Below are 24,116 nucleotides of genomic sequence, written 5' to 3' on the forward strand. Positions count from 1 at the left end.
CAGCCTTCTGTTTTGAGGCCCCCTTAGTCTGCCATCTCCCTGATTTCCTGGCATCCTGGCTTCTGCAACTGGCTCCAATATGCCGGCTGCCCTCAGGGTCCCCACTCAGCCATTGCCTCTCACCAGTCTGGGTGGAATCCAGGGCTCTTCCAGGGGTCTGCAGCCTTCCAGGCTTTACCTAGAGAAGTGTGGTGAGGCCAGCCCTTCTCTCCATATCCTCACTGCCCCACATTTCCTCATTCTACCCACAGCGAATGACACGGGGGAATTACATCTGCCCCTTGGCCTGACCCCTCTATTACCACTTAGCGTAAAACTGTTTCTATGCCTCCAATCTTGGCTCTTAATACATAGAGGACAACTTTTGGAATTTTGAATTTTATTTTCTCTCTTAATAAAGTTTGAATTTTAGGTCCATTATCTTGCTAGGAATGCTGACTTACTTTTGTGACTTCAAAGGTGTATATAATGACTTCATTCTAGGAGTCTCCCTTTAACCAGAGGTCCTTAATTCAGTGAATAGGGGAGCCTGCAGACTACTGAATCAGGTTAGTACTTAAAAATACAAGATACCCGCCTCTCGTTCGTAAACTACTTCATGCCCTAAGGCAATGTAGTCACATAGGTAATCCCCCAACTCACTTCTTACTAGGAAGTGGGATTTAGGTTTTTATCTAGAATCTATTTCTTTTTCCATCTCTTCTGGCCTCCCCATTCCTCATTTCCTCAAGTTGGACTAGAGGTGGATCTTGAGTAATACGCTGTCTCACCGCTCACCATTCATTTTTGCAGGAAGCCCTGCTTCAACAAGGGAAGGGAGGGCACTAATGTAATGAGTGTGTATCTCAAGAATGGCCGAAGTCTCGGTGGGGCTTTCATGGGTTGAGGGGGTTGGAAGACTGCACTTACTGTTTGAGTGACGAGAAGTTTCTGTCTCGAGTCAAGCCATTCCCACCACTACCATCACTGTAAACATTGTCCAGCCTCTGGCATTGGCTGTCTGGCCAGAGAGGAAAGTAGAACTACCTTGGCCTAGTCCTTCCTGAGACCCCTTGTGGCTGCTCTCTGGGCCTCAAGTGTGGCACAGCATTAGCAGCTTTTTGTCCTTGTTCTGGTCTTGTCCCAAAGTCAGGTCTCCGTTTGAAGGCAGGCTCTCCTGTATGTCCCAGAATAACACTCTTCCAATCTGATTGGTTCCATGGTGGTACTGGCCTCCTCTTTCTGAAAGGAGGATCTGGAAATAGCTTCCTACTTCCCACCGTTCTTCCTTCTCTTGATTCTCCTGTTTCTGCTGTAGCACATCACTTTTTCCACTTGGTTATACCCTACATTTCAAGATGACTCCAGTATAGGAACTTACAATCAGCAAGAGGCACGGATGTACTGCATGCAAAGAAGAAACAATCTGGTGCGGGACTTTTTTTTTCCTTTTCTTTTATTTTTTTTTTTCAACGTTTTTTATTTATTTTTGGGACAGAGAGAGACAGAGCATGAACGGGGGAGGGGCAGAGAGAGAGGGAGACACAGAATCGGAAACAGGCTCCAGGCTCCGAGCCATCAGCCCAGAGCCTGACGCGGGGCTCGAACTCACGGACCGTGAGATCGTGACCTGGCTGAAGTCGGACGCTTAACCGACTGCGCCACCCAGGCGCCCCTTTTTTTTCTTTTAAATACAACTTAATTAAAAAAAATATATTGATCTGTATGGTAAGCCCCTCTATGTAAAGCACTAAGATACTTTATAATAGGACACATTTAAAATTTCTAAATTGAGTGATTTCAGAACTTACTGGAAAATAAGAATGTTTAAAATAAATTCTTATTTAGACTTTGCACTGACCATAAAAATGGAGACAAGTGATTTAAGTCCATCCCCAGAACTCCCCATGGACATACTTCTTGGTCCTGAGAAGGCAGGAATGCATGAGTTTCTTCAGTAACATCATATGCACAGGAAATGACTATTGACATAATCTTTAAGCCTAACAAGCTTATTCTTCAGTTTATAATTTAAAAGCTTCTGACAGCTGAATGCTATGGTAGTTTATAATGAAAGAGTTTGAGTGATTGAGGTGTATTTCACTGAGCTGGTTTCTCCTATGAGTTGAAACTAAGACTTGTATAAACATAGGAAGGGAAGCCCTTCCCCGGTTTATGTAGTTAGGCAAGAATACTTAATGTCCCATGTTCCCAACCGTGCTGCAGTACCATCTGTGCTGTCCTCAAAGTCTGTGGGAAGCAAATCTATAGGATTTAAGGGCATTTATTTTTTTCAGTTATAACAGTTTCATACTGTTACCAATATGTGATAGAAATGCATATTAATTTCTTGGAGATCTACAATTTTATAGTTCTCTACTGTTGCTTTTAAAATTTGGGAATCTTAGCTTTTGGATATTTTTATTAAAGTTTATTTACTTATTTTTTTTCTTTTTTTTTTTTTTTTTTTTTTTTTCCTTTTTTTTTTTTTTTAATATTTTTTTTTTAATGTTTTTAACGCTTATTTATTTTTGAGACAGAGAGAGACAGAGCATGAACGAGGGAGGGGCAGAGAGAGAGGGAGACACAGAATCAGAAACAGGCTCCAGGCTCCGAGCCATCAGCCCAGAGCCTGACGCGGGGCTCGAACTCACGGACCGCGAGATCGTGACCTGGCTGAAGTCGGACGCTCAACCGACTGCGCCACCCAGGCGCCCCTATTTACTTATTTTTGAGAGAGACCAAGAGAGACCAAAAAGAGAGAGGGGGAGAGAGAGAGAGAAAGAGAGAACGAGAGAAAGTGGGGGAGGGGCAGAGAAAGAGAATCCCAAGCAGGCTCTGTACTATTAGCATGGAGCCTGATGTGGGGCTTGAACTCACGAACCAGGAGATCATGACCTGAGCCGAAACTAAGAGTTGGATGTTCAACAGATTGAGCCACCGAGGCACCCCTGGATATTTTTAAAGTCACAATAAGAACAAAAACAAAACTAAAAGATCTAAAGTGTGTACCATGGAGAAAGGTAGAAATAGTACCCTACTAGTTTTAAGTTATTTGGGAATCTGTAGATGTCACATCCTCCAGCAATGATTTAAAAAAAAGAACCTGTTACCAGATTAAAATAGAATCTGCCAATGCTTGAAGAGTTCAAGTTCGTATCTTTTCAAATACAATATGATTGATATAATCTGCAATAACCTATATAGGGTTAGGAAAGAGTATTTAGATTAAGCCATCCTCTCAAAGTAAGATAGTTAATATATAAGTTTGGATCATAGTCTGTTGTGATTTATAATTTCTTCTCCCCTCCAGCTAAGAATACAATTTTATGTGGAGCCAACAAGCAAGCTTATAATTATGCCAAATACAATTCATGTGTTGATTTTTAAGGGGATCATGTAGGCCACTGCAGAAATGTTTTTTCTGCATTGGCTTATTTCCTCAGAATGGCACTATAATTAATATACCAGGGGTTAAAGAAAAAGATTAAATCATGTGCTGGAAAAATATATAGAGAATTACCTCTGTCCAATAGAAAAGAGAGAGAGAGAGAGAGAGAGTGAGAGAGAGAGAGATCTTACTGGAGCCTGAATACTTTTTCTTTTCTTGACAATAACTGGTTAGTTGCTTTCATGAATATCAAATGAGGACCCATGAGAGAAAGTGAAATTATTGAATAATTTAACCTAAAAAGCAATTTCAACTAAAATAATGACATAATTTCAGCAAGGTCAATCAGCATTTCTTTTCTTTTTGCACAGCTTCTTCTATGTTTAAATAAAGTCCCCATGAATAGATAAGAAAACCACTATTTAAGATATCTATAACTGCAGATTGAAGTAGTTGGCCAAATAAACCTTATAAACATGCAAAACCACTCTTTACTAACAGGTAACATAGATTCCCTCACCCTTACTCTGTATCCCCAAACACCCTTTTCCATTGTAGGACTTTTACTTTCCACATTATCCCTTTTATTATTAAGTTCTGATTTTTAAAATGGGTATGTATATACTTTTAATGTAACTACTGATGCATAACTGCCATATGATAAACTGCACTGTACTTTTATAATCGGAAAAAGAATATTTTTAAAGTCTGTTGGAACTGGTTATACTTCTAAAAAGATACTTCCCTATCCTCTAAAATTTTCATTACAGAGGAATTTAAATGTATGTCATATTGCTGAGAGCTGAGTGAACTGACAGAAATTTAACCTAGGATTTTCCTTGCAGACGATGGAATACTACTGTGATCCAAATATACCCCATCCCCAGTCCTCATATATACTCTGTTAAGGAGAGCACAGTGAAGAATCTAATGCCAAATAGTTATCTACTAGAAATATTTAAAATGTACCTTAAGTACCTTAAATATTTGTTAAATGTCCACAGAGACAGATGCAAATTTAACAGACTAAATTAATTTTCCAAGTAATGCTTTATTTTAGTAATACCCTTATCCCGACCATGCACCATTAAGTAAAACAGCATGCTCCTTTGAACCTTTGGGTGAAAGTATGCAATTTCTCCCTTGAGATTTTCCAGCCTACCAAAAGTTGTTAGCATATTTAGCAATTTAATGAAATGTTATGTGAACCTATGACAGAAATATACTTCTTTGGCATTAAAACATTTTTTTGTAAGTGGACAAGAGGAAATAAAAAGTAATAATGTTAAAGGCGAAGCTTAACTATTTAACAGGATGAATTCAACAGAAGTCATTATTTCCCCCCAATTAAATGTTTTAACAACTGTAGCCAAATAGATTATTATTATTATTAGCAATGAAACCATTTTTCTGAAATTCTTGCTATCATATGTAGTATTTAGAGTTCAGTTTCGGGTAACTATAAAGAAGTTTGATTTCCTTCCTTAAAAGATTATTCTTAGCACTTTTTTTTTTTTTTTATTTATTTTTGGGACAGAGAGAGACAGAGCATGAACGGGGGAGGGGCAGAGAGAGAGGGAGACACAGAACCGGAAACAGGCTCCAGGCTCCGAGCCATCAGCCCAGAGCCTGACGCGGGGCTCGAACTCACGGACCGTGAGATCGTGACCTGGCTGAAGTCGGACGCTTAACCGACTGCGCCACCCAGGTGCCCCTCTTAGCACATTTTATGGCAATAACTTATAATAGTGAATGGCTAAATTCATATCTCATTTTACATTTTATTCCTTTCAATGTTATATGAGTGGGTAAATATATTCACAAATATTTAAGTATGTAAACATCTTTGCTACATATTTATATGTAGAAAGTTTTTATTATATGCTTCCTCTTTTAAAGACATGCTTTGGTCACATTACAAGGAGTATTCACATTAAAGTAATGAAAATGACAAACTATCAGGTATGAGCTATGTTCAGCTGAATCAACTGAATGACAGTTTTTGCCTTCAAATGGTCTTTCACATCATTTCACTGCCAAAAGCTAGAAGAAAACTGAGGCGAGGAGAAAATAAAATGGTGGTCAACAGCTATACTAATCCAACTAAGTCCATAAATCCATTAATATACCTTTCTATTTGCTAATCTTGGATCAAATTCAGTTACTTTAACACTGGGTTATTTAGAAATAAATGAACTTTACAGTTGGAAAGTGGAATAGTAAGGACTGAGGAGAAAAAGAAGAAAGGGAGTTAAGACATAAGAGACTGATGATTTTTTTTTTTTTATTTTATTTTTTTTTTAATATATGAAATTTACTGTCAAATTGGTTTCCATAGAGACTGATGATTTTTTAAATCTGTATTACACCCTATTTTGAGATTCAGTGTGTTCCCCGACAAACATTCCTACTTTCTGGCTCTGACCCTCAAGCTTCTGCTGAAAACCGAAACTGGTGCAATCAGGCAGAACAGCAGCTCCCTGGGCAGTTGGTGTGTAGTGTGGTGGGAGAGGCCCATAGCAGGGCACCTTCCTGTTGTAGGTTAAATTGGGGCAGATTCAGTGGGGTCTGCTCTGGCCTGATTTATCTCAAGGTAGTCACTCTGTGTCCTCAGACTCTCTTAAGGTGCAGATCAGTGCCAGAATTCCCAAATCAGACAGGTTTTTTCCTATTTCTTCTTCTTTTTTTTTTAATTTTTAAATGTTTATTTATTTTTGAGAGACAGAGCCTGAGTGATGGAGGAGGCAGAGAGGGAGGGAGACACAGAATCCAAAGCAGGCTCCAGGTTCTGAGCTTGACAGCACAGAGCCGGATGCTGGGCTTGAACTCATGAATGGCGAGATCATGACCTGAGAAGTCAGACGCTTAACTAAGCCACCCAGGCACCCCAGTTTTTTCATATTTCGTAATGGCCAAGTAGGTAGATTGTGAACGGCAATTGACAAGGGAGAGAAGGAGCCTAGCCAAAGCAGTGACTGTCAAGGGTCATGGGCGCTCACTTGAAGCCCCTGACAGGCTTGGCTCTCTGTAAGATGGCTGCAGCTGCACCTGCTCATCTAGCCCAGGACCTGAACACGGGTGGGATGGAGGTGAAGTAACCAGGGAGGAGGGTGACAAACCCTCTGCCCAGTGACACTTATCTGCTATTCACACTGGGCTGCAGGGATTCCCAAAGCCTTCCACAATTTGGAAACATAGTAAGATATTTAACAGTCATTTAGGAAGGTGGCCAAGCCCTGTCCAATACAGCAAACTATTCTAATACTCCAAGTTTTCTAAGAGGGAAAAATAACTAATTATAGAAGTTACTGCAACTTCATATTATCTCAACAATCTTTTCACACGTATTTAGCTAAAACTGAATAAATGATCTCGTGCTTTCCAACTGAAATGGCTTCTTAGACCAACTTTAAGCACAAACTGGTTTTCACAAAGATGGAATACTGGTGTCAAGACTATTAAGATATCAGCTTCTCAGTGTGTACTAGATATAGTACAGAAAACATGTACAGTCTCTGGATACATACACAATTCTTCGATTTTGGTGTTTTTCTTTTTTCCAATAGTTTTTCTTACAGTATTCAGTAGTGACTATCTCTCACAATGAATAGATAAGCTGGGTGTTTTGTCCAAGACCAATTATTTAAATCCACATGTATATAGATTAGACAGATAAATCTGAACTTCCAACCATGGATTCACATGTGAACTTTCAGGAATGATGTTTGTTATGTCTGATGTAATAAATATAGAATTACTTCCTACTATTTAAAAATGACGCCACTTTCTACCAGCACCCATCAGAGGAGAGCCTAAGGCTGTGAGTCTGTTGTAGTACTGCCATGATTTGCTCTTTCTCCAGACACAGAATGCTTCAGAAACTGACCAGTAGCACCAATGTATAATCTTGATCGCATGGGCCATTTCTGAAAAAGAATATTTAAACAAGAATCCAAAAGTTAGTATCTATGACAGATATGCCTGTAATAGTAATACTAAAAATTCCAATGTCTCAAGACAAATACAATATCATGATGTTTGTAACAACTGTAATTGTGAAGTCTAAGGAACAACATGAAAAAAATGTTTATTAATACTAATAATAAAAGTCAAAATAGGGGCACTTGGGTGGCTTAGTTGGTTAAGTGTCTGACTTTGGCTTGGGTCATGATCTCACTGGTTGTGAGTTCAAACCCTGTATTGGGCTCTGTGCTGACAGCGTGGAACCTGTTTGGGATTCTCTATCTCCTTCTCTCTCTGCCTCTCCCCTGCTCACACACACTCTCTCTCTCAAAAATAAATGAACCTTAGGGGCACCTGGGTGGCTCAGTTGGTTAAACACCCGACTTTGGCTCAGGTCATGATCTGACAGTTCGTGAGTTCCAGCCCCCTGTTAGGCTCTGTGCTGACAGCTCAGATCCTGGAGCCTACTTTAAATTTTTTTTTTTTTTTTTTTTTTTTTTTTTTTTTTTTTTTTTTTTAGCGTTTAATCATTTTTGAGACAGAGAGAGACAAAGCATGAACGGGGGAGGGTCAGAGAGAGGGAGACACAGAATCCGAAACAGGCTCCAGGCTCTGAGCTGTCAGCACAGAGCCCGACGCGGGGCTTGAACTCACGGACCGCGAGATCATGACCTGGGCCGAAGTCGGCCGCCCAACCGACTGAGCTACCCAGGCGCCCCGACCTGGAGCCTACTTTAGATTGTGTCTCCCTCTCTCTCTCAAAAATAAGTAAATATTAAAAAAGAATAAAAATAAACATTAAAGAAAGTAAAAATATACCAAGACTTTGACTATAATTGTATAAATATAATACATGTGCATGTGGACAAGAACTGCAAGAAATTAGGGAGAATGATAATAGTTAAGTGTAGGAAAATCTATCTATCAATAATGTTTTAATTTAAAACTAAACCTAGGGGTACCTGGGTGGTTTAGTCGGTTAAGTGTCTGCTTCTTGATTTCGGCTCAGGTCACAACCTCACGGTTTCGAGTCCTACATCAGACTCTACACTGTCAGCCTCTGTCTGTCTGCCCCTCCCCCACTCACACTCTGTCTCAAAATAAACTTAGAAAAATTAAAAAAAACAAAACAAAAACTAAACCTAAAGCAAGATAAAGCCTAAAACAAGATTCCTGGTTTTAAAGATATTTTAAAAAGTAATACATGGTATGTATTATATGTCTCCACTTGTCACAGAACTATAATGAAAAGTGACTAATTCAACTATCTAAACATTTTATCTAGCTAAAAGAGCATCTGAAAGTCATAAATATTAGAATATTTGGGGTTATATAAATATAACATCCAAAATAAATGTCTGGATGTAGCGGCATCATATAGCACTAATCTCTCAGTAGTTATCACATTTGTATTTTGATTGCAACTTTTCTAAATTCACTTTAAACATGTACTTCTCAAAAATAATATAACTTGGGGCGTCTGGGTGGCTCAATCGGTTAAACATCTGATTTCAGCTCAGGTCATGATCTCATGGTTTGTGGGTTCAAGCCTGCGTCAGGCTCTGTGTGGACAGCTCAGAGCCTGGAGCCTGCTTCAGATTCTGTGTCTCCCTCTCTCTCTCTGCCTCACCCCAGCTTGTGCTTCTCTTTCTCTCTCTTTCAAAACTAAATAAACATTTAAAAAATTAACATAACTTATTGCCAAATAGACATGATGATGAAAAAATGTATTACATAAGTAGTACTTTCAGAATTTGGGGGGGGGGTGGCCTGGTAGTCAGTTTTGTAATAGGTCCTTGGAATACTAATCAGAGAAATAGTATTTTTAATTTTTTTAGTGTTTATTTATTTTTGAGGGAGAGAGTGAGACAGGCACAAGTTGGGGAGGGGCAGAGAGAGAGAGAGAGAGAGAGAGAGAGAGAGAGAGAGAGAGAGAGAGACAGGATCTGAAGCAGTATCCAGGCTCTGAGCTATCAGCACAGAGCCCTACACAGGGCTCAATGTCACTAAATGTGAGAACATGACCTGAGCCAGAGTCTGCCGCTTAACCAACTGAGCCACCCAGGTGCCCCAAGAAATACTACTTTTATACAAAGAGAAAAGTCTTTAGACTAATAAAGTGTAACTCCCAAAGGTCAGCAATGGGATCCCACACTTTCTAGGGAGTAAATGCTGACATGAGCAGCAGGTTATTTTTATCACTGAACATTTACAGGCAGACTGCTGGTTACAAGCACCATGAAATGTTCTTAAATGCCTGACAGATGATCTGCAGTGTTCAAATAGAAATACAATTATTAACAAGGCAAAGACCATAAGAGCTTCTGATTCTAAACCCAAGCTTCGTATTAAAATTACATGGGGAGCTTTAAAAAAGACTGATGACCAAGTCACACACCAGACCAATGAAATCAGAATGGACCTCTTTTTGCAGAAGTTGAGTGTAAGGTACTTCTGAGTATAGTTACTTTCACCTAAACTGGCATTCCAGATGTAAAATGTAGCTATAAGGGATAGTAAGTGCGCATGTGATATAATCCAGGAGTTTCTGTTCTTAACAACCAACAAAAGTCCTATTTTTATGCCTCCATATATGATAAGTGAATTTGCTCTCATGCAGTTCAGGTCCATTTTAGAGTCCTAAATTCAGATTATTCTGGCTGGAAATCTATACTTTAAATACGGATAAAACGTAAAATTTGTGTTACTTAGAATTAAAAATGGCCTACTCCTATAGAATCTTCCTATAAATAACCTTACATTTTACATTTGATACAGTAATAAGACTGACAGTGTGCTACTTATTTTTGCAACTCCATTTCAGGGTTGTTTTTTTTTTTTAATATTTATTTATTTTGAGAGAGCCTGAAAGAGCGCATGTGGATGTGTGCAAGTGGGGGGAGGGGCAGAGAGACAGAATCCCAAGCACACAAACTGTGAAATCATGACCTGAGCAGAAATCAAGAGCTCAACCAACTGAGCCACCCAGGTGCCCCTTCAGGTTTGTTGTTTTAAATCACAGATGTGCATTCTTATATGTTCTGGGTGTATCACTGGTCCTGTCCTTGGGATTCTTGCCATGGATTCATAACATGAAGTGTTTTAGAAACTAGTCTGGGGTTTTTCTGATAGGTCAGGACCTGACATTGTTAGGTCAGATTCAAGTCCTGCCTTATACTGAAGAACACTGTGCCACAGTGCTATGGACTGTTTGTGTCCCTGCCCCCTAACCCCCAAAATTCTTATGTTGATTCTCTAACCTCCAACATGATGGTATTTTGTGGAGGTAATTAGGGCCAAATGAGGTTAAAAGGGTGGGTCCTTCATGATAGATTAGTGACCTTTTGAGGAAGAGAAAGTTTCTCTCTTCTGAAAAAGAGCAAAGTTGCCAAACTTCAAGATAGGAAGAGAACTCTCACCAGGAACTCAATTGGCCAGCACCTTTATCCTAGGCTTCCCAGACTCCAGAATTGTGAGAAAATAAATTTCTATTTTTTAAGCCTCTCAGCCTATAGTATTTTGTTATTGCTGCCCGAGCAGACTAACCCATGTAGTGAATAGTGTAGGGCTGAAATCATCAATTTCAAGTGTAAAATTTTTGGCATATTATAAACCTGTGCCTCTCAATCTTTTAAATTCCTGCCTCATATTCATGAGCATAAAGATCTCATGCTTAAAGTTCACATGTAATTTGAGTATTCCGTATGAATTAAATATATTTAAAAGCAAATAAAATAAACATACTACTGAATGCTCCCTGATATGTGCTACCTGGGTCCTACTGTATTCAGAATCACTCTAAATCATGCAACCAAATGTGGAGACAAATGAAGGTGAGACATAGGTAATTAATGAAGAAAGTTAACGTATATGTCAATTTTGGGGATGCCTGGCTGGCTCAGTGGGAGGAGTGTGTGACTCTTTTTAAAAATATATGTTTTTAATGTTTATTTATTTTGAGAGAGAAAGAGAGCACAAGCAGGGGAGGTGCAGAGAGAGAGGGAGAGAGAGAGTATCAAGCAGGTTCCGCACTGTCAGTGCAGAGCCCAATGTGGGGCTCAAACTCACTAACTGTGAGATCATGACCTGAGCCAAAAATCAAGAGTCGGACACAACCGACTGAGCCACCCAGGCGCCCCCAGGAGTATGTGACTCTTAACCTCAGGGTCAGGAGTTCAAGCCTCACATTGGGTGTAGAGATTACTAAAAATAAACTTAAAAAAATGCATATGTGGATTTTTGCCTCATTTTTCATGAACTTAATAAAACTTTCTATTTTAAGAACTTTTGATTTTGAAAAAGGCTTCTAATGATTTTATTCAACTGAATTTACTGTACACATATAGTTTTAAGAGTCAGAAATAAAATGTAAATAAAATATCAATCTGCATGTCAGCGTCATGCCAAAAAAGCCAGTTGATGGATTTACATTTCACTTTTCAATGGTCTGTTTTAACATTGTGTAGATTAACACAATTCTGACCTCTACTTTACCTAATAAAATTTATTTGAAACCATGTTGTTTCATTAGGCTTAGAACAATCTAAGTAAACTCATACAATTAACCGAATTAAACCTGAAAACCTTAAAAATGCACTCTTGGATTTTGGAGTTAAATGACCCAATGACAAAACTTTGTATTTATTTTTTAAATTATTTTATATGTATAATATCAACAATGAGTCTCCAGGGGTAATGCAATGAATAAAGACATTTGTACTTTTCTCCCGATATCAGAATCTGAAATATATCCCTCTTCCTTTGGAGGATCATTTCATTTTGGTACACTCATGCTGATCAAATTGCTCACATCCCAAAAGGATGAAAACTGCTCTTTTAGGCTATGCCCCAGGACCCCATTCACTTAAACTTTCCAGTTTCATTTGAGATACTCTTAAGGTAAATCTCCCACAATGCTAACCCCAATACTGATAATAAGGACTGATGACTCAAAATCATGGCCTTTAAATATTTGTTAACAGATCTTTAATCATCAAAGACATAGTAATACTATGGTGTAAGGCAGAATCTTGGAACATTTTTTTAACTAAGGGTTACAATACCCTTAGTTAACCAAAAAGTACAAATAATCAGAATATTTTTATTCCTTTTGCATAAGAGTAATCAAAGATAGACTTAATACTTAAGCATATACATATAATGTGTTACAGGTGGTTTCAATTATGTGTATGAAACCTCTTTACTCCAAACCTCTGCAGCACATGGTTATAACTCTCTTATAGCACACAGAACATTATCCCTTACAGACTGTTGCTTTATTTTTGTCTTTGTCTTTATTATATGTTCATTTAGGGCAGAGATTGAGTCTTATTCTTAATTGTATTCAATCTCCTAACAATGCTTTGCACACAGTAGACACTCAGTAGATAATTTTAATACAGACTAGTCGCTTGTTCAACCATCATCAATTTCATTTTAAAGAGGTAATCCTTGGCCTTATTATCCCTAGAATTGTCTTTTAAAATCAAAATAATTGGTCCAAGGACAAATGAGATTTAATTTTTTTAAAAGAATTGTAAAGCTACAAAAACATTTGGTACCTGAAAAAACAACTACAAAAAAACTCTTGTTAAGCTTATTGTTACATGAAAATTATTAATAGTATTCATTCAAAAAGATACTACAAGAAACGAAGGTGAAAACAATTTGAATCGTATCTCCCACAGAGACATTTAACAGATGTTTTCTGTATTAAAGTCTATTTAATGTTGAACTTTTTTAGAGTATATGGAAAATGTCAAGCCAAAAGAAATCTAATATTAATGATACATTTGAATATCAATCCAAAGCAGACTGTAGTGAAAAACCCCTAATTATTAGTGAATGACTTTTCAGCAGAGATTATATTATATATCACAAAACAAGGTCTATCATAATCATAAATAAGTGATATTCCAAATTTCTATATTTGAAATAATTTGAACCTAGCATCATGTTGATTATATTTGTGAACCTGAACTTCACATAGTTTTAAGTAGAGTTAATATTAGTGTACTTTACCACATTTCAATGATGATTATTCAATACTTTACTGAACATTGACATGCTTAGGCCAAGTCCTAATCTTGTATTTGTGTGTGTGTGTGGCAAAATGTAGAACCAAAAATTCAAAAATTTAGGTTTAGAGAAAACAGGGAAGATGATGTATCTTGAACAAAGCCAGATGAATGCTGGATTTCAAGACAATCAAATCTAGGCGAAAAGGATGATGCAAAGTCTAAATACTGCAATACAGGTAATAAACCATAACTGTATACACTATATTAAATAAAAACCCTATTTTATCTATATGTAATGTAAAAAATTATACAAAGCATTCTGTGGGCTAATTTTGCACATTACAGAATTTGAATATAGTACTCAGTTTGATTAACATGCCAATCTATTGTGAAAATTACATAAACAATTATTGTTTTTTTAACATTCTAGGTAACTGTCTAATCCATGATAATTAACCTTTATTAAAAGGGACTGAAAATTTACTCTATAGGATGGCAGACCGGTTTCATTTTGTTCTTACCAGTTTTACAAAAAATTTTAAACAGTGATTTCCTGGATTATTTAAAGGGCGATAATTCCATCACCCCCGTTTGAACGAAGCTTTTCAAACATTTGATAAAAACCACAATGGAAATGTAATTATGTGAATTAAAAACACTTAAAAACTCTCAAAGGCTCATAACTGTAACTCTTGATTCTAAAAACCACCAAAACTTGCCAACCAAACACCCTGCCAGGCACCCCTGAGAAACTTTCCATTTAGGAAAGGCATTGCATAGGCTGCATCCTATAAAGAGGCGCGATATACCCCTCCCAAAGCCACCTCGGGTTTAAATTCACTACCTGCCAACGATTATGACCTGCCAACAGTTACGGAGTAGCCTTTTGCAGTGGGGACGTCGCTACCTGGGCGCTGGTGGGCCAAGATCGATCTCCAGGTCAGTTCTCCGCCTCACCCCGAGCGAAGAGTGAGAGTTCGGTGGCATCAGCCCAGGCGATGGCCGACACTGAGGGTTAAGGTGCCCTGCTCCCCGCCCTGGCTCCGCAGGGCGCCCTGCCTGCCTACCTTGACAGGGTGTAGGTAGCCGTCGCCGCGCAGGGCGCCCAGCCCGGGGTCTGCCGGCGCCTCGGCGTCGTCCTGCAAGCTGCGGGTGAGGTGGGCAATGTAGGTAGTGGCCAGCAGCAGCACGTCCAGCTTGGACAGCTTGGTGTCCGGCGGCACCGACGGCAGCGTGCGCTGCAGCTCTAGGAAGGCGTGCCGCAGAGTCTGCACGCGGCTTCGCTCCCGCGCAGCGTTCGCTGCTGCCGGCCGCCCGCCCCCCAGGCGCGCACCGCCGCCGGGGCCCGCCGGTCCTGCCCCTGCCCGGCCGGGGCTCGAGTCGCGGGTGGCTGCAACCGCCGGCGCGGTCTCGTTCCTAGCGATCAGGGGGCTGCCTGCGGGTCCGTCGCGGTCCATGGCGGCTTCCTGAGCTGCGTGCCCTGCAAAGGACCCAAGGCGCGGTGAGGCCCGGCGCTGGTCGGGCTTAAACCGGAGAAGCGCAGGCCTCTCGCCTCAGCTGCACTACGGGCCAACGACGTGGCTGGGGCGTTCTCAGAGATGAGGTTGTTTTGACTGGGGCGTGTTTGCCTCCCCGCGTCTGAGGAGAGTTGTGGGGCCTGACAGTTCCTGGGCTTAGAGGGCTAAGGAGGGGCGCGGTGCCGGCTTTACTTTTCACGGACAAATTAAATGGAAGGGCTATTCTACCGAGGAAGGAGGATCTCGGAAGCAGAGCTCCGGTTCGTAACTTGTTTGCACTTCTGGAACCTTGTGCACCAGCCCCGCAGGAAACAGGGTGCAGGTCATTCTCGCGGAGCGCAGCGGGTAGCCCCGGGCCATCTCACGGCCGTCAGTGCTCACGCGGGTAGTCCTCGCACCATTCGCTCTCGAGGCCAGGGATCCCGGGGGGGGGGGGTGACTGCAGGAGCTCATTCTAATTTCTACGGGAGGAGACGGGGACCCTGACCTCACCTTGTACTAAGGCACCCGCTACCCCTCTGAAACCTGGGGACCAAGCGTCGCGACGGGGGGTCGAACCGAAATCCTCACCTTTCCTGGAGCGGCAGTGCAGGGCTCGGCTCTGCTGCGCGAGCGGGCGAGGAGCGTCGAGCTGGGTCTGCGTGGCCAGGGCCGCCACAGGTCACTCCATCCTCGTCTAGCCGAAGTCTACAGCCGCTTCCAGCCCCTGCTGGGCGCGTCTTTTATACAGGCGCCCCCGTGGCCAGGCTTGTGTGGGCCAGACTTGATGGCAGGCGGAAGAGCAGTACCGGGCGAGGTTCGCGCCCACCTGAGGGGCTCTGCCCGGAGCTGAGAGTCATTAATCAAACCGTCCGGCGGGGCGGGGCTATAGGGGGCGGGGCTTCCGCCTGGCCCCGCCCTCGCCCCCGTCTCGGTTCACTTTGAGGCGAGCCTGCACGCCCTGCCTGTCGAGCGTCTGCGGTGTTGAAGGCCCCCTGAGTTACTGCGCCTCGCCGCGGTTCTTCAGCCCCGGACCCAATCTGAGCGAGGGCGCCTCTTAGGCAGACGCAGAGCTGAGGCGGGAACCCTGGCGTTTTGTGGAGAGTGACTTTTAATTTTCTGAGGAAATGTGAAGTGTGCCGTTGCCATGCGCTAACCTATTATTCTACCACCAAGGTAAATGTTTCGTGTGCCCTAATTACTTAAAGCACCTCCACCTCTGTAGTTCGTGACTAGTTTATTGAGCCGCTCAGAGATAATGCTCCCACTGTGGTACTTGAAGTTCCTCAGACCAGTGTAAATGGCCCTGGGATCGCGGTCGCTTCTCCCCGGGGGCGCGGACCGTTGTGGGCTGCCTCCGTAGCAAACGCCGGGCCCCGGTTTTTTCCCTTCTTTTTTTTTTTTTTTTTTTTTTGACCTAAAATTGGTCCTGGCTCCGCCCCCCTGCGGGGAACTCTCCTGAGAAGTCCTGCACTTGGGAAGACCCGCGGGAAGCGTGGTTCTCGGGCTGTGCGATGAGGCGCTCCAGCCAAGGCTCTTTTAGAATGCTGGCTCTGCGCCTTGGCCTCTTCCCAGCCGGCCTGGGAGGCGCTGGGCCCGGGACGCCCCGCCTCTGTGGCTCCCGCCGGCCCTGGGGACCCATGCATGGCCTTCAGAGGTGAAGTCCTAGTGGACGCACGGTATTTTCTAGAACGTAATTAGTGTATCCTTGAAATAATTCCTACAATTCGAAGAGCAGGACGTTTAGAAATCTTCCATCTTCCTTCGACTCAAGACAATATCAAATTTAAAATATCATTAATCAATTTGCTCTTGTATATGCGACATCATTTCTTTACAATAGATTTTTAAATTGGAACTGTTAAGTAGTACGTAGTAATGGTGACACTAGTATTTTAATGTATCATTCCACACATTATATTAGTGAATCAGTATATCTTCAATTCCCATTCAGTAACTGTAATTACATTTACACTTTAGAAAGGAAAGTGGTTCAAAAAAGGATTAGTTTCTTTTGATGAATGTGGAAGCACATCTTTATTTTCTCAGTAAATTGTATGTGATGAGGCATAAAGCAATTGAAAAGCAATTTTCATTTTCTTTACATAATGAGATACCATAAAGCTACAAATTGCAGAAGATGCTATTGTCTAGTCCTGTAAAGGTAAAAAACAAATGTTAAAGAACACTTAAGGACGAATTTACTTTTTTTTTTACAAACATTTTCTTTTGGGTTATGGAGAAGGTGAAATTCATATATATCATTTTTTTGTCAGCAAGCTTTCACATTCCTTCAAAGAGGGATTCCTGTATTAATAGAGAAAAAAAGAGCAATATTATTTCAAAAATGAAATTCATCCAAAACGCGCACAAACATACAGACTCTATAATACAACAATAGTAGAAGCTAATCACTAGAAAAGCTAGTCACCAAACTGTGTGAATCTTCTCAGGCTTTAAAAAGCAGAAGGAAAGATTTCCCCACTTCCCCAGAGTAGGGAAGAATGTGGAAAAAGTATGTGTTAGGAAAAGTGTGGAAATAAGAATTTTGGAAGGAAGGTGGGCTGAGGCTAGAGTGAAGCAAATTAGGTGCCTAGGGCTCCTTAACTTTTGCACCCTTGACATCTCACATGCCTCATTCTAGCCTAGCCTGCTAAAGCCTTGTCTAAGTGCCAGAGGTGGGGTGGAGGTGGGGGCACCAGCGAAGCTCTTCACTGATGACAGTGGCTGGAAAATGGATAGCTTTGTTGCCCCATAGTCAGGTTCAAAAGAAAGGACTGAGGAAACAATACTGACCACTGTGGGCCACCTGGTCATATCTGCTGCTACTCTAAGCAGCCTCTCTGAATCCTCTGATGATTCTAGAGTAGTGCTAATTCCTGTGAGAAACCATGTTCCCCGTTAAATTAAAAATAGAAGATGAAAATCTTCAAATGTTCGACATTACATAAATTAGTAACAGGTACCTTACTTAAGTTTTTATATTTGCTAAGTGCTTTACAAAAAAGCACTTTATTTTTTCAATCAGTCTACAAAAACCCTTTGAGGATTTTACATTTTGTGGTTGAGAAAATAAAGCGCAGAGAGATTAAATAACTTGTGAAGGTCACACAGCTAATAAGTGGCAGAGAGAGGATTCAAGGTAGACAGATTGACCCTAATGCTTTTGCTTTTTACCAGACTATCCTATTTAATATTTGTAGAGTTCTTCATTATTTGCCAGACATTTTTTGTATCTATTATTTCAATAAAGTTAATGTTTTAACTTGACTCCCTATTAACAACTCAAACACTATTTTCATGGTATAGTATATTATTCTTTGGGAGTTCTTGTTTAGTCTTCCAGAAAGTAGAAGGCTTTAGAGTGCTGTGGATTTTTTTCAGAGTGTGGTGTAGATCTTAAAATTAGATGTCTTTCTAAATATGCCAATTTGTCATTAACTCACCATCTTTATAATGTAAAATAATGTATCAGTGAAGAAAATATATTGCTGCATTTTATATGTATAGATGTATAATATAGTAAAACAATAGGTTTTATATAATCAGTGCTTTTTTTCACCTGTCAACTATTTCCCTTAATTGTTTAGTTAAGGTATAATTTGCATAATTAAATTCACCCTTGTGACTATATAGTCCAGTAAGTTTTGCTAAAAACTACCACAGCAAAGAGATGCAGCATTTCACCTTCCCACCCTTACATTGCCTTGTGCTGACCCTTTGCATTCTACTCCTAAGCCTTGGCAATTGCTGATCTATTTTCTGTCTCTGTAGTTTCACCTTTGCCAGAAGGTCATAGAATCATACAGTATGTAGCCTTTTAAGTTGGCTTCTTTGACTTATAATGCTTTTGAGATCTGTCCATGTTGTTTTGGGTATCACTAGTTGATTTTGATTTTGAGTAGTATTTAATTTTGAGTAGTATTCCATTGCATGGATTTACCACTGTTTGCTTATCCATTCCCCAATGGGAGAGCTTTGGGTCGTTTTCACTTTTTGGTGATTATGAATAAACCAGTATGAACATTTGGGTACAGAATTTTATGTGAGCATAGGTGTTCACTTCACCTTGGAGTGGGACTGTTAGATGTGTTAAGTACATGTTTAATTTTATAAAAGTATGTCTGAATATTTTCCAAAGTGGCTGTGCTATTTTTGCATTCCTACCAGTAGTGCACAAAAGTTCCAGTTGCTCCATATCTTTGCTATCATTTCCACATTCTTTGTATCCATTTTAGTAGATTTTTTTTTAAGAAAAATTGTTGACTCAATATTTTAAAATCAGTTGATTTCTTAATCTAGATATCTTGCTTGCCAGCTAGTCTGATTTCTCAGGTTCAGCATGTCTGCTGGCTATACTGTTTTGGAGTAGAGTGCCTTTGCAGTAGAGTGCCTTTGGAGTAGAGTGCCTTTGCCTTTGCAGGTGCCTTTAGTTGGACATGTACTCTCCAGTTGACCTCAATCACATTCACTTTGTTTCCCTTATTTTACCTACCTATGCCTGAGCGTGTTTTTGAGACCCCCTTGCAGAATAGTTGAAGACCTGGCTTTTACAGTCAGTGACCTCAATTCAAGGTCCAGCTATGCCTTATGGCAGTTGTGTGACTTTGGGCCCCTTTCTGACTGTGCCTCTCTAATGCTCATTTTCCCCATCTGATTCTTATCTCAACAGGTTCTGCTGTTTTAAAAAATTTGTTTGGGTAGTTAAGATTCAGGTATCAAAGTAGACATTTTAAAATTGAAAATATTGGGGCACCTGGGTGGCTCAGTCGTTTGAGTGTCAGACTCTTGGTTTAGGCTCAGGTTATGATCTCACGGTTCAGGGGTTCAAGCCCCATGTTGGACTCTGTGCTGACAGTGCTGAGGCTGCTTGGAATTCTCTCTCTTCCTCTCGCAGCCCCTCCCCACTGGCTTGCTCTCTTTCTCAAAATAAAATAAACTTAAAAATATATAAGACTTCTTTAAAAAATAAAATGGAAAATTACATAATTCTTAAAAATTAGATCTTACATAACTCTTTTCCACAGAGTAAGCCATTGACAGAGTTGAAACTAGAAGTCACAAAACCTAGCTTAGATTGTTCTAAAAAAAAACAAAACAAAAAAACCTTGTTGCTTACCACTATTGCTCTTTTTGAGAGGGATGTCCTAATTTAAGAAGGGTTCTTTAACAACTAACTGCAAGTCTTATACCTACATTATTGATACATAGAAGTTTATTTTGCATATAAAATTAATTAGACTGATGTTAGGTTTATCACAGCACAATTAAAGGCATTTAGAGTTTTGCAGATGGGTTCATGTCAGATCATCCCAGAGTTTGCAACTAAAAATATTACTGAAGTTTTAAAACTCTTGAGGCACATAGAAGATCTGTTGTTACAACTGTTCAAACATAATCTTAGCAGTGGTGAAGGCAAGTTATTTTTACTGTTTTTAAAGTTCACTTTTTAACTCAAAGAAACCTAATACTTCCATATTGTAACTAAAGATAGTAGGTATTTTATAAATAGTTAAGTAACATACATTGAACATTTCCTGTGAATTATGGGTCCCAGAGATTCACATTCCTTGAAGGTATCTGAAACTAAGGTCATTCTAACCCAGCTACACAGTTATTTTTACAGTAACAAAAGAGATGGATTGACTCTATGGACATAGCTTAGGGTTTAAAGATAAATAATCAAGTAACAATTTGCTTCCTTCAGTGTACAGTGCTCTACAGTATTCTCAGTGGATCTTATTTACAATATGTAAATGCATTTAATGTCTATTTTAAAATTACTAAGTCTCAAGCACCTCCTAGCATGATTGAAAAGAGAGGAAACATCTGTCAAAAGTATTTACTGTGACAAACACAGAAAGAAACAATCTTTTTAATACCATAAATTATTTTTAATTGAATAGTCAAGGCATTTGTTTACAGCCAGCCTTTAAATAAAAAATAGTTTTGAACTAATCTTTAATTAAAGTGTACATTGATAGTATCAAGTTCAGTTTGAGGGTCAAAAACAACGTCAATGAGTCTGACTTTTTCCTCCCTGTAGGGAAAGCAGGCTTGTATAAATATACATGAGCACAGACTGCACACATTTGTAAAGAAGGTGGAAAACATTCCCCTGTCATTGGACAGATGTTGCTTCACTGTGTTCACATAGATACGGGCACAGCTCCTAATGTGCAGAACCTTAAAGGAGCATGGGACACATACTTTCATCATTTTGGAAGAAGACTCTAAGCTCCTTTATACTTCTGAGCATTAAATGTAGACTGTAGGTGACTTGTCTGCTGATGCTAGCTCATTCTCCCCTTAAAGTAATTAAGGGAAGGAGTTGCTTTACTCAACTTTCTAGATTTTTAGATATGAAAAATTCTTTGTGTTTGGGTTAGGTGTTTTTTTTTTTTTTTAACACTTTAGTGACCTAGCTTTATTCTAATTATCTCTTAGTTTTATGCTAACTTCATAAAATGTTAGAAGTAGGCACACAATAAAAATCTTTATCAAGAGCTTAATGAAATTCCATATTGATCACCTTTTAATAAAGAGAGGTAGAACTGATAGTCCCATTTAGTAAGACTTAAATATTTTTATGATACCAAAATGATGTTTTGGTATGCCCTCAGTAAAAATGTTATCTGAAGAAATAGAAAACTTTTAATTTTTTTTAATGTTTTTATTTATTTTTAAGAGAGAGATGGAACGTGAGTGGGGAATTGGCAGAGAGAGAGGGAGTCACAGAATCCAAAGTAGGGTCCAGGCTCTAAGCTGTCAGCACAGAGCCCGACGTGGGGCTCGAACTCGTGAACTGTGAGATCATGAACTGAGCTGAAATCAGACGCTTAACCGACTAAACCACCCAGGCACCCAGAAATAAAAAAAACTTTAAAACAAAATATTTATGTAATATTTTTTCACATTATAAAACTGAAGACTTGGGATTGAACATAATTGCCAGTGACAGAAGCAGGACATTCTTTATTTTCTTCTCCCAGGAGCCTCTCTATTCTGCCAGCTTCTTTTAGAGCAGCCTATCTTTGCAGTACATACTAGTTAAAGATGCATTTAGCTCTGTATTTAGTGTTCCTAGTTAGGAAAATGAAGATAGAATGATTTATTTGCTGTTTTGTCAGTGAGGTGATTAGAGCTTTGCTTGGGACTGTAGAATATATGGTATGTGCGGTAGTTCACAGCTGATCTAACATAGTGTGTGTGGCAATGTATAGAATTTACCAACATTGTTTTCTGAGTCTGCGTCCATTTTTATTGTTTTCCTTTCCACCTTGATGATATGTTAGCAAGATCTTTCAAAATTCTTGGCAAAGAAACGAAACTGAAGAACACTGTCATGGAATTGACACTAGTTGTGTAGATCTTTAAGAAACTACCAGGGTGCCATGGACAGAGTGGCTATGGTTTTGGTGGTAACGACAAAGGACATAAGCAGTAAAGCAGACTCTCACACAGCTTCTGTGTTTTTTGTTTGTTTTTGGTGAATGGAGATGAGGCAAGACTAGGACTCTCTCCATTTCCTTTTTCCTCTCCCCAAATAAAGCATTTCCTAGACTCAGAGGACCCTTTCTCCCTTATGCCTCCATCCCAGCAAGCCTAAGCCACTCTTCAGGGAATGGGGGTAGGACAGTGCAGCAGTGTTGTTCATAGATCTTCTCTAGGTGGGCTTCATTAAGTAATGCTAAGTCACCATACCTTGACTAGACTCTGCAAAGAGGGTCTCATGATAAACCTACCTGATCTTCAACAGGCAGTTCTGGAAAAAGGAAATCTATACTAGAGTATGTACCCTGGCTCTGATTACTTTCTCAATGAAATATGCTGTTGCCTCCTTCACTATATTGTAATGACTACTATGATATGATTGGAAGATCAATAGAGCAATCATATGGACTATAAATGAGAAAAAGTTGAATGAATAATTTATAGGATGTATTAGGATCTGGTTTATAATGTTCATAGCATTTATCACACTCTACAGTAATTGTATCATATTTGACTCTCCAACCAGCTTGTTGCAAGATTTTTGAGATCAGGACTATCTCATTTGAATTTTTATATTCAGTATTGCCCAGCATATGGCAGGTACCTATTAGTTTTATGAATAAATGAAGTTCTTTTCTGGTATGGTTTATCTTTACATTGAAGCAATATCATTTTTTAAAACTGAAAAAGCAATTTCCTCCTTATCAGGAAACTTAAAGTTGATTCGTATGGAGCTACATTATACATACACTCAAGGTTTAGAATAGTGACTCTTAAACTAATTTTTTAGATCATAAACCCCTTTGAGAATCTAATGAAACTTCTAATGTCTCCTGCCACCAGATGCCCTTGGTACAGTCACCTACTCACTAGTGGACCACCCATCATCAACTGGGCCTCAGGCTCCTTTGATATGATCCCTGCTCATTTAGACATCTTTACCTGCTGTTTCTGGGACTGTCCTGAGTCATTTGCCCTACCTCAGTGAGTATATGTAGTCTGTGACTCCCAGCTCTTCTTGAACTAGTCGTTCTACCACAACTGTGTGATTATTTGAGTAGACCAATGATGAACTGAACTATTTTTGGGGGTGGGTGTGCTTGGTCAAGAAGAATTGAGAACAGAGAACAAGAAGACAGCTGGAGGGACTTTCTTCCTCTATGTTGTTGATAGGGTATCCCATCTTCCCCCAAGAAAGAAATCACATAAATATTTGAAAGAACCTACCCCATATCTTCAGCAATTTTAGGTTTATCTTCTTGGGAGCTTTCTGAGGATGCATTTCTATTTGCAAGGTTTCTTGGTATATCAGAGAAAAAGACTAATTTTGGCTTACCCACCTGTGGGTAATAAACAGGAACTATGTGATGGATTATTTCAAAGTTACCTGTAGTGTACAAAGAATTAAAAGGATTCTGCTTTGAAACTAATAACTAAATTGTAAACAAGGCTTATAACAGCATTAGACTATCCAAAATTATAATTTATGAAATGGAATTAAAGTTAAATAGATCCACAGTAAGACCAATTAAAAACTTATATCCCAGATAAAGTATCACAGACTTTCATACATAAAAACCTACCCAGGAAAATTTATGGTCAGCCCTCATTGACAAAATGTGTACACCAATGTTAACATAAATATTAACTTTCCTTGCATTCTGCTCTTCTGAGTTTAGTTTTTCAGAGTGTTAGGCATTTAGAGAGTATATTAGTTATGTATAGTTTATATATAGTTTTTGTAGTACGTTCATGCCTTTATTTTGGTACTTA

At 39.7% G+C, this 24,116-nt stretch overlaps 2 protein-coding genes across 4 annotated transcripts in view; both read right to left on the bottom strand.

The window, feature by feature from the left end:
• Window positions 1-6,886: 6,886 nt before the first annotated feature.
• On the bottom strand, window positions 6,887-15,522 carry TCF24 (transcription factor 24). Its single transcript, XM_042923761.1, has 3 exons — window positions 15,441-15,522; window positions 14,421-14,833; window positions 6,887-7,296 (listed from the first exon to the last, which is right to left on the bottom strand). The coding sequence occupies exons 2-3, from the start codon at window positions 14,808-14,810 to the stop codon at window positions 7,183-7,185; spliced, it is 504 nt and encodes a 167-aa protein (XP_042779695.1). The 5' UTR covers window positions 14,811-14,833; window positions 15,441-15,522; the 3' UTR covers window positions 6,887-7,182.
• A 1,341-nt stretch (window positions 15,523-16,863) lies between these two features.
• PPP1R42 (protein phosphatase 1 regulatory subunit 42) overlaps window positions 16,864-24,116 on the bottom strand; it is a 52,434-nt gene continuing 45,181 nt past the window's right edge. For 2 of the 3 annotated variants that reach the window (XM_042923756.1, XM_042923755.1), the window contains 2 exons: window positions 23,571-23,730; window positions 16,864-17,156 (listed from right to left, as the gene is read on the bottom strand). In XM_042923756.1, coding sequence (XP_042779690.1) covers window positions 17,111-17,156; window positions 23,571-23,730 — 206 coding nt within the window. In that variant the 3' untranslated portion in view covers window positions 16,864-17,110. Of the gene's footprint in view, window positions 17,157-23,570; window positions 23,731-24,116 lie in introns of those variants that run through there. The other variant, XM_042923757.1, reaches the window with a different exon arrangement.

Source organism: Panthera leo, chromosome F2 (assembly GCF_018350215.1).
Source record: "Panthera leo isolate Ple1 chromosome F2, P.leo_Ple1_pat1.1, whole genome shotgun sequence".
NCBI classification, from domain to species: Eukaryota; Metazoa; Chordata; class Mammalia; order Carnivora; family Felidae; genus Panthera; species Panthera leo.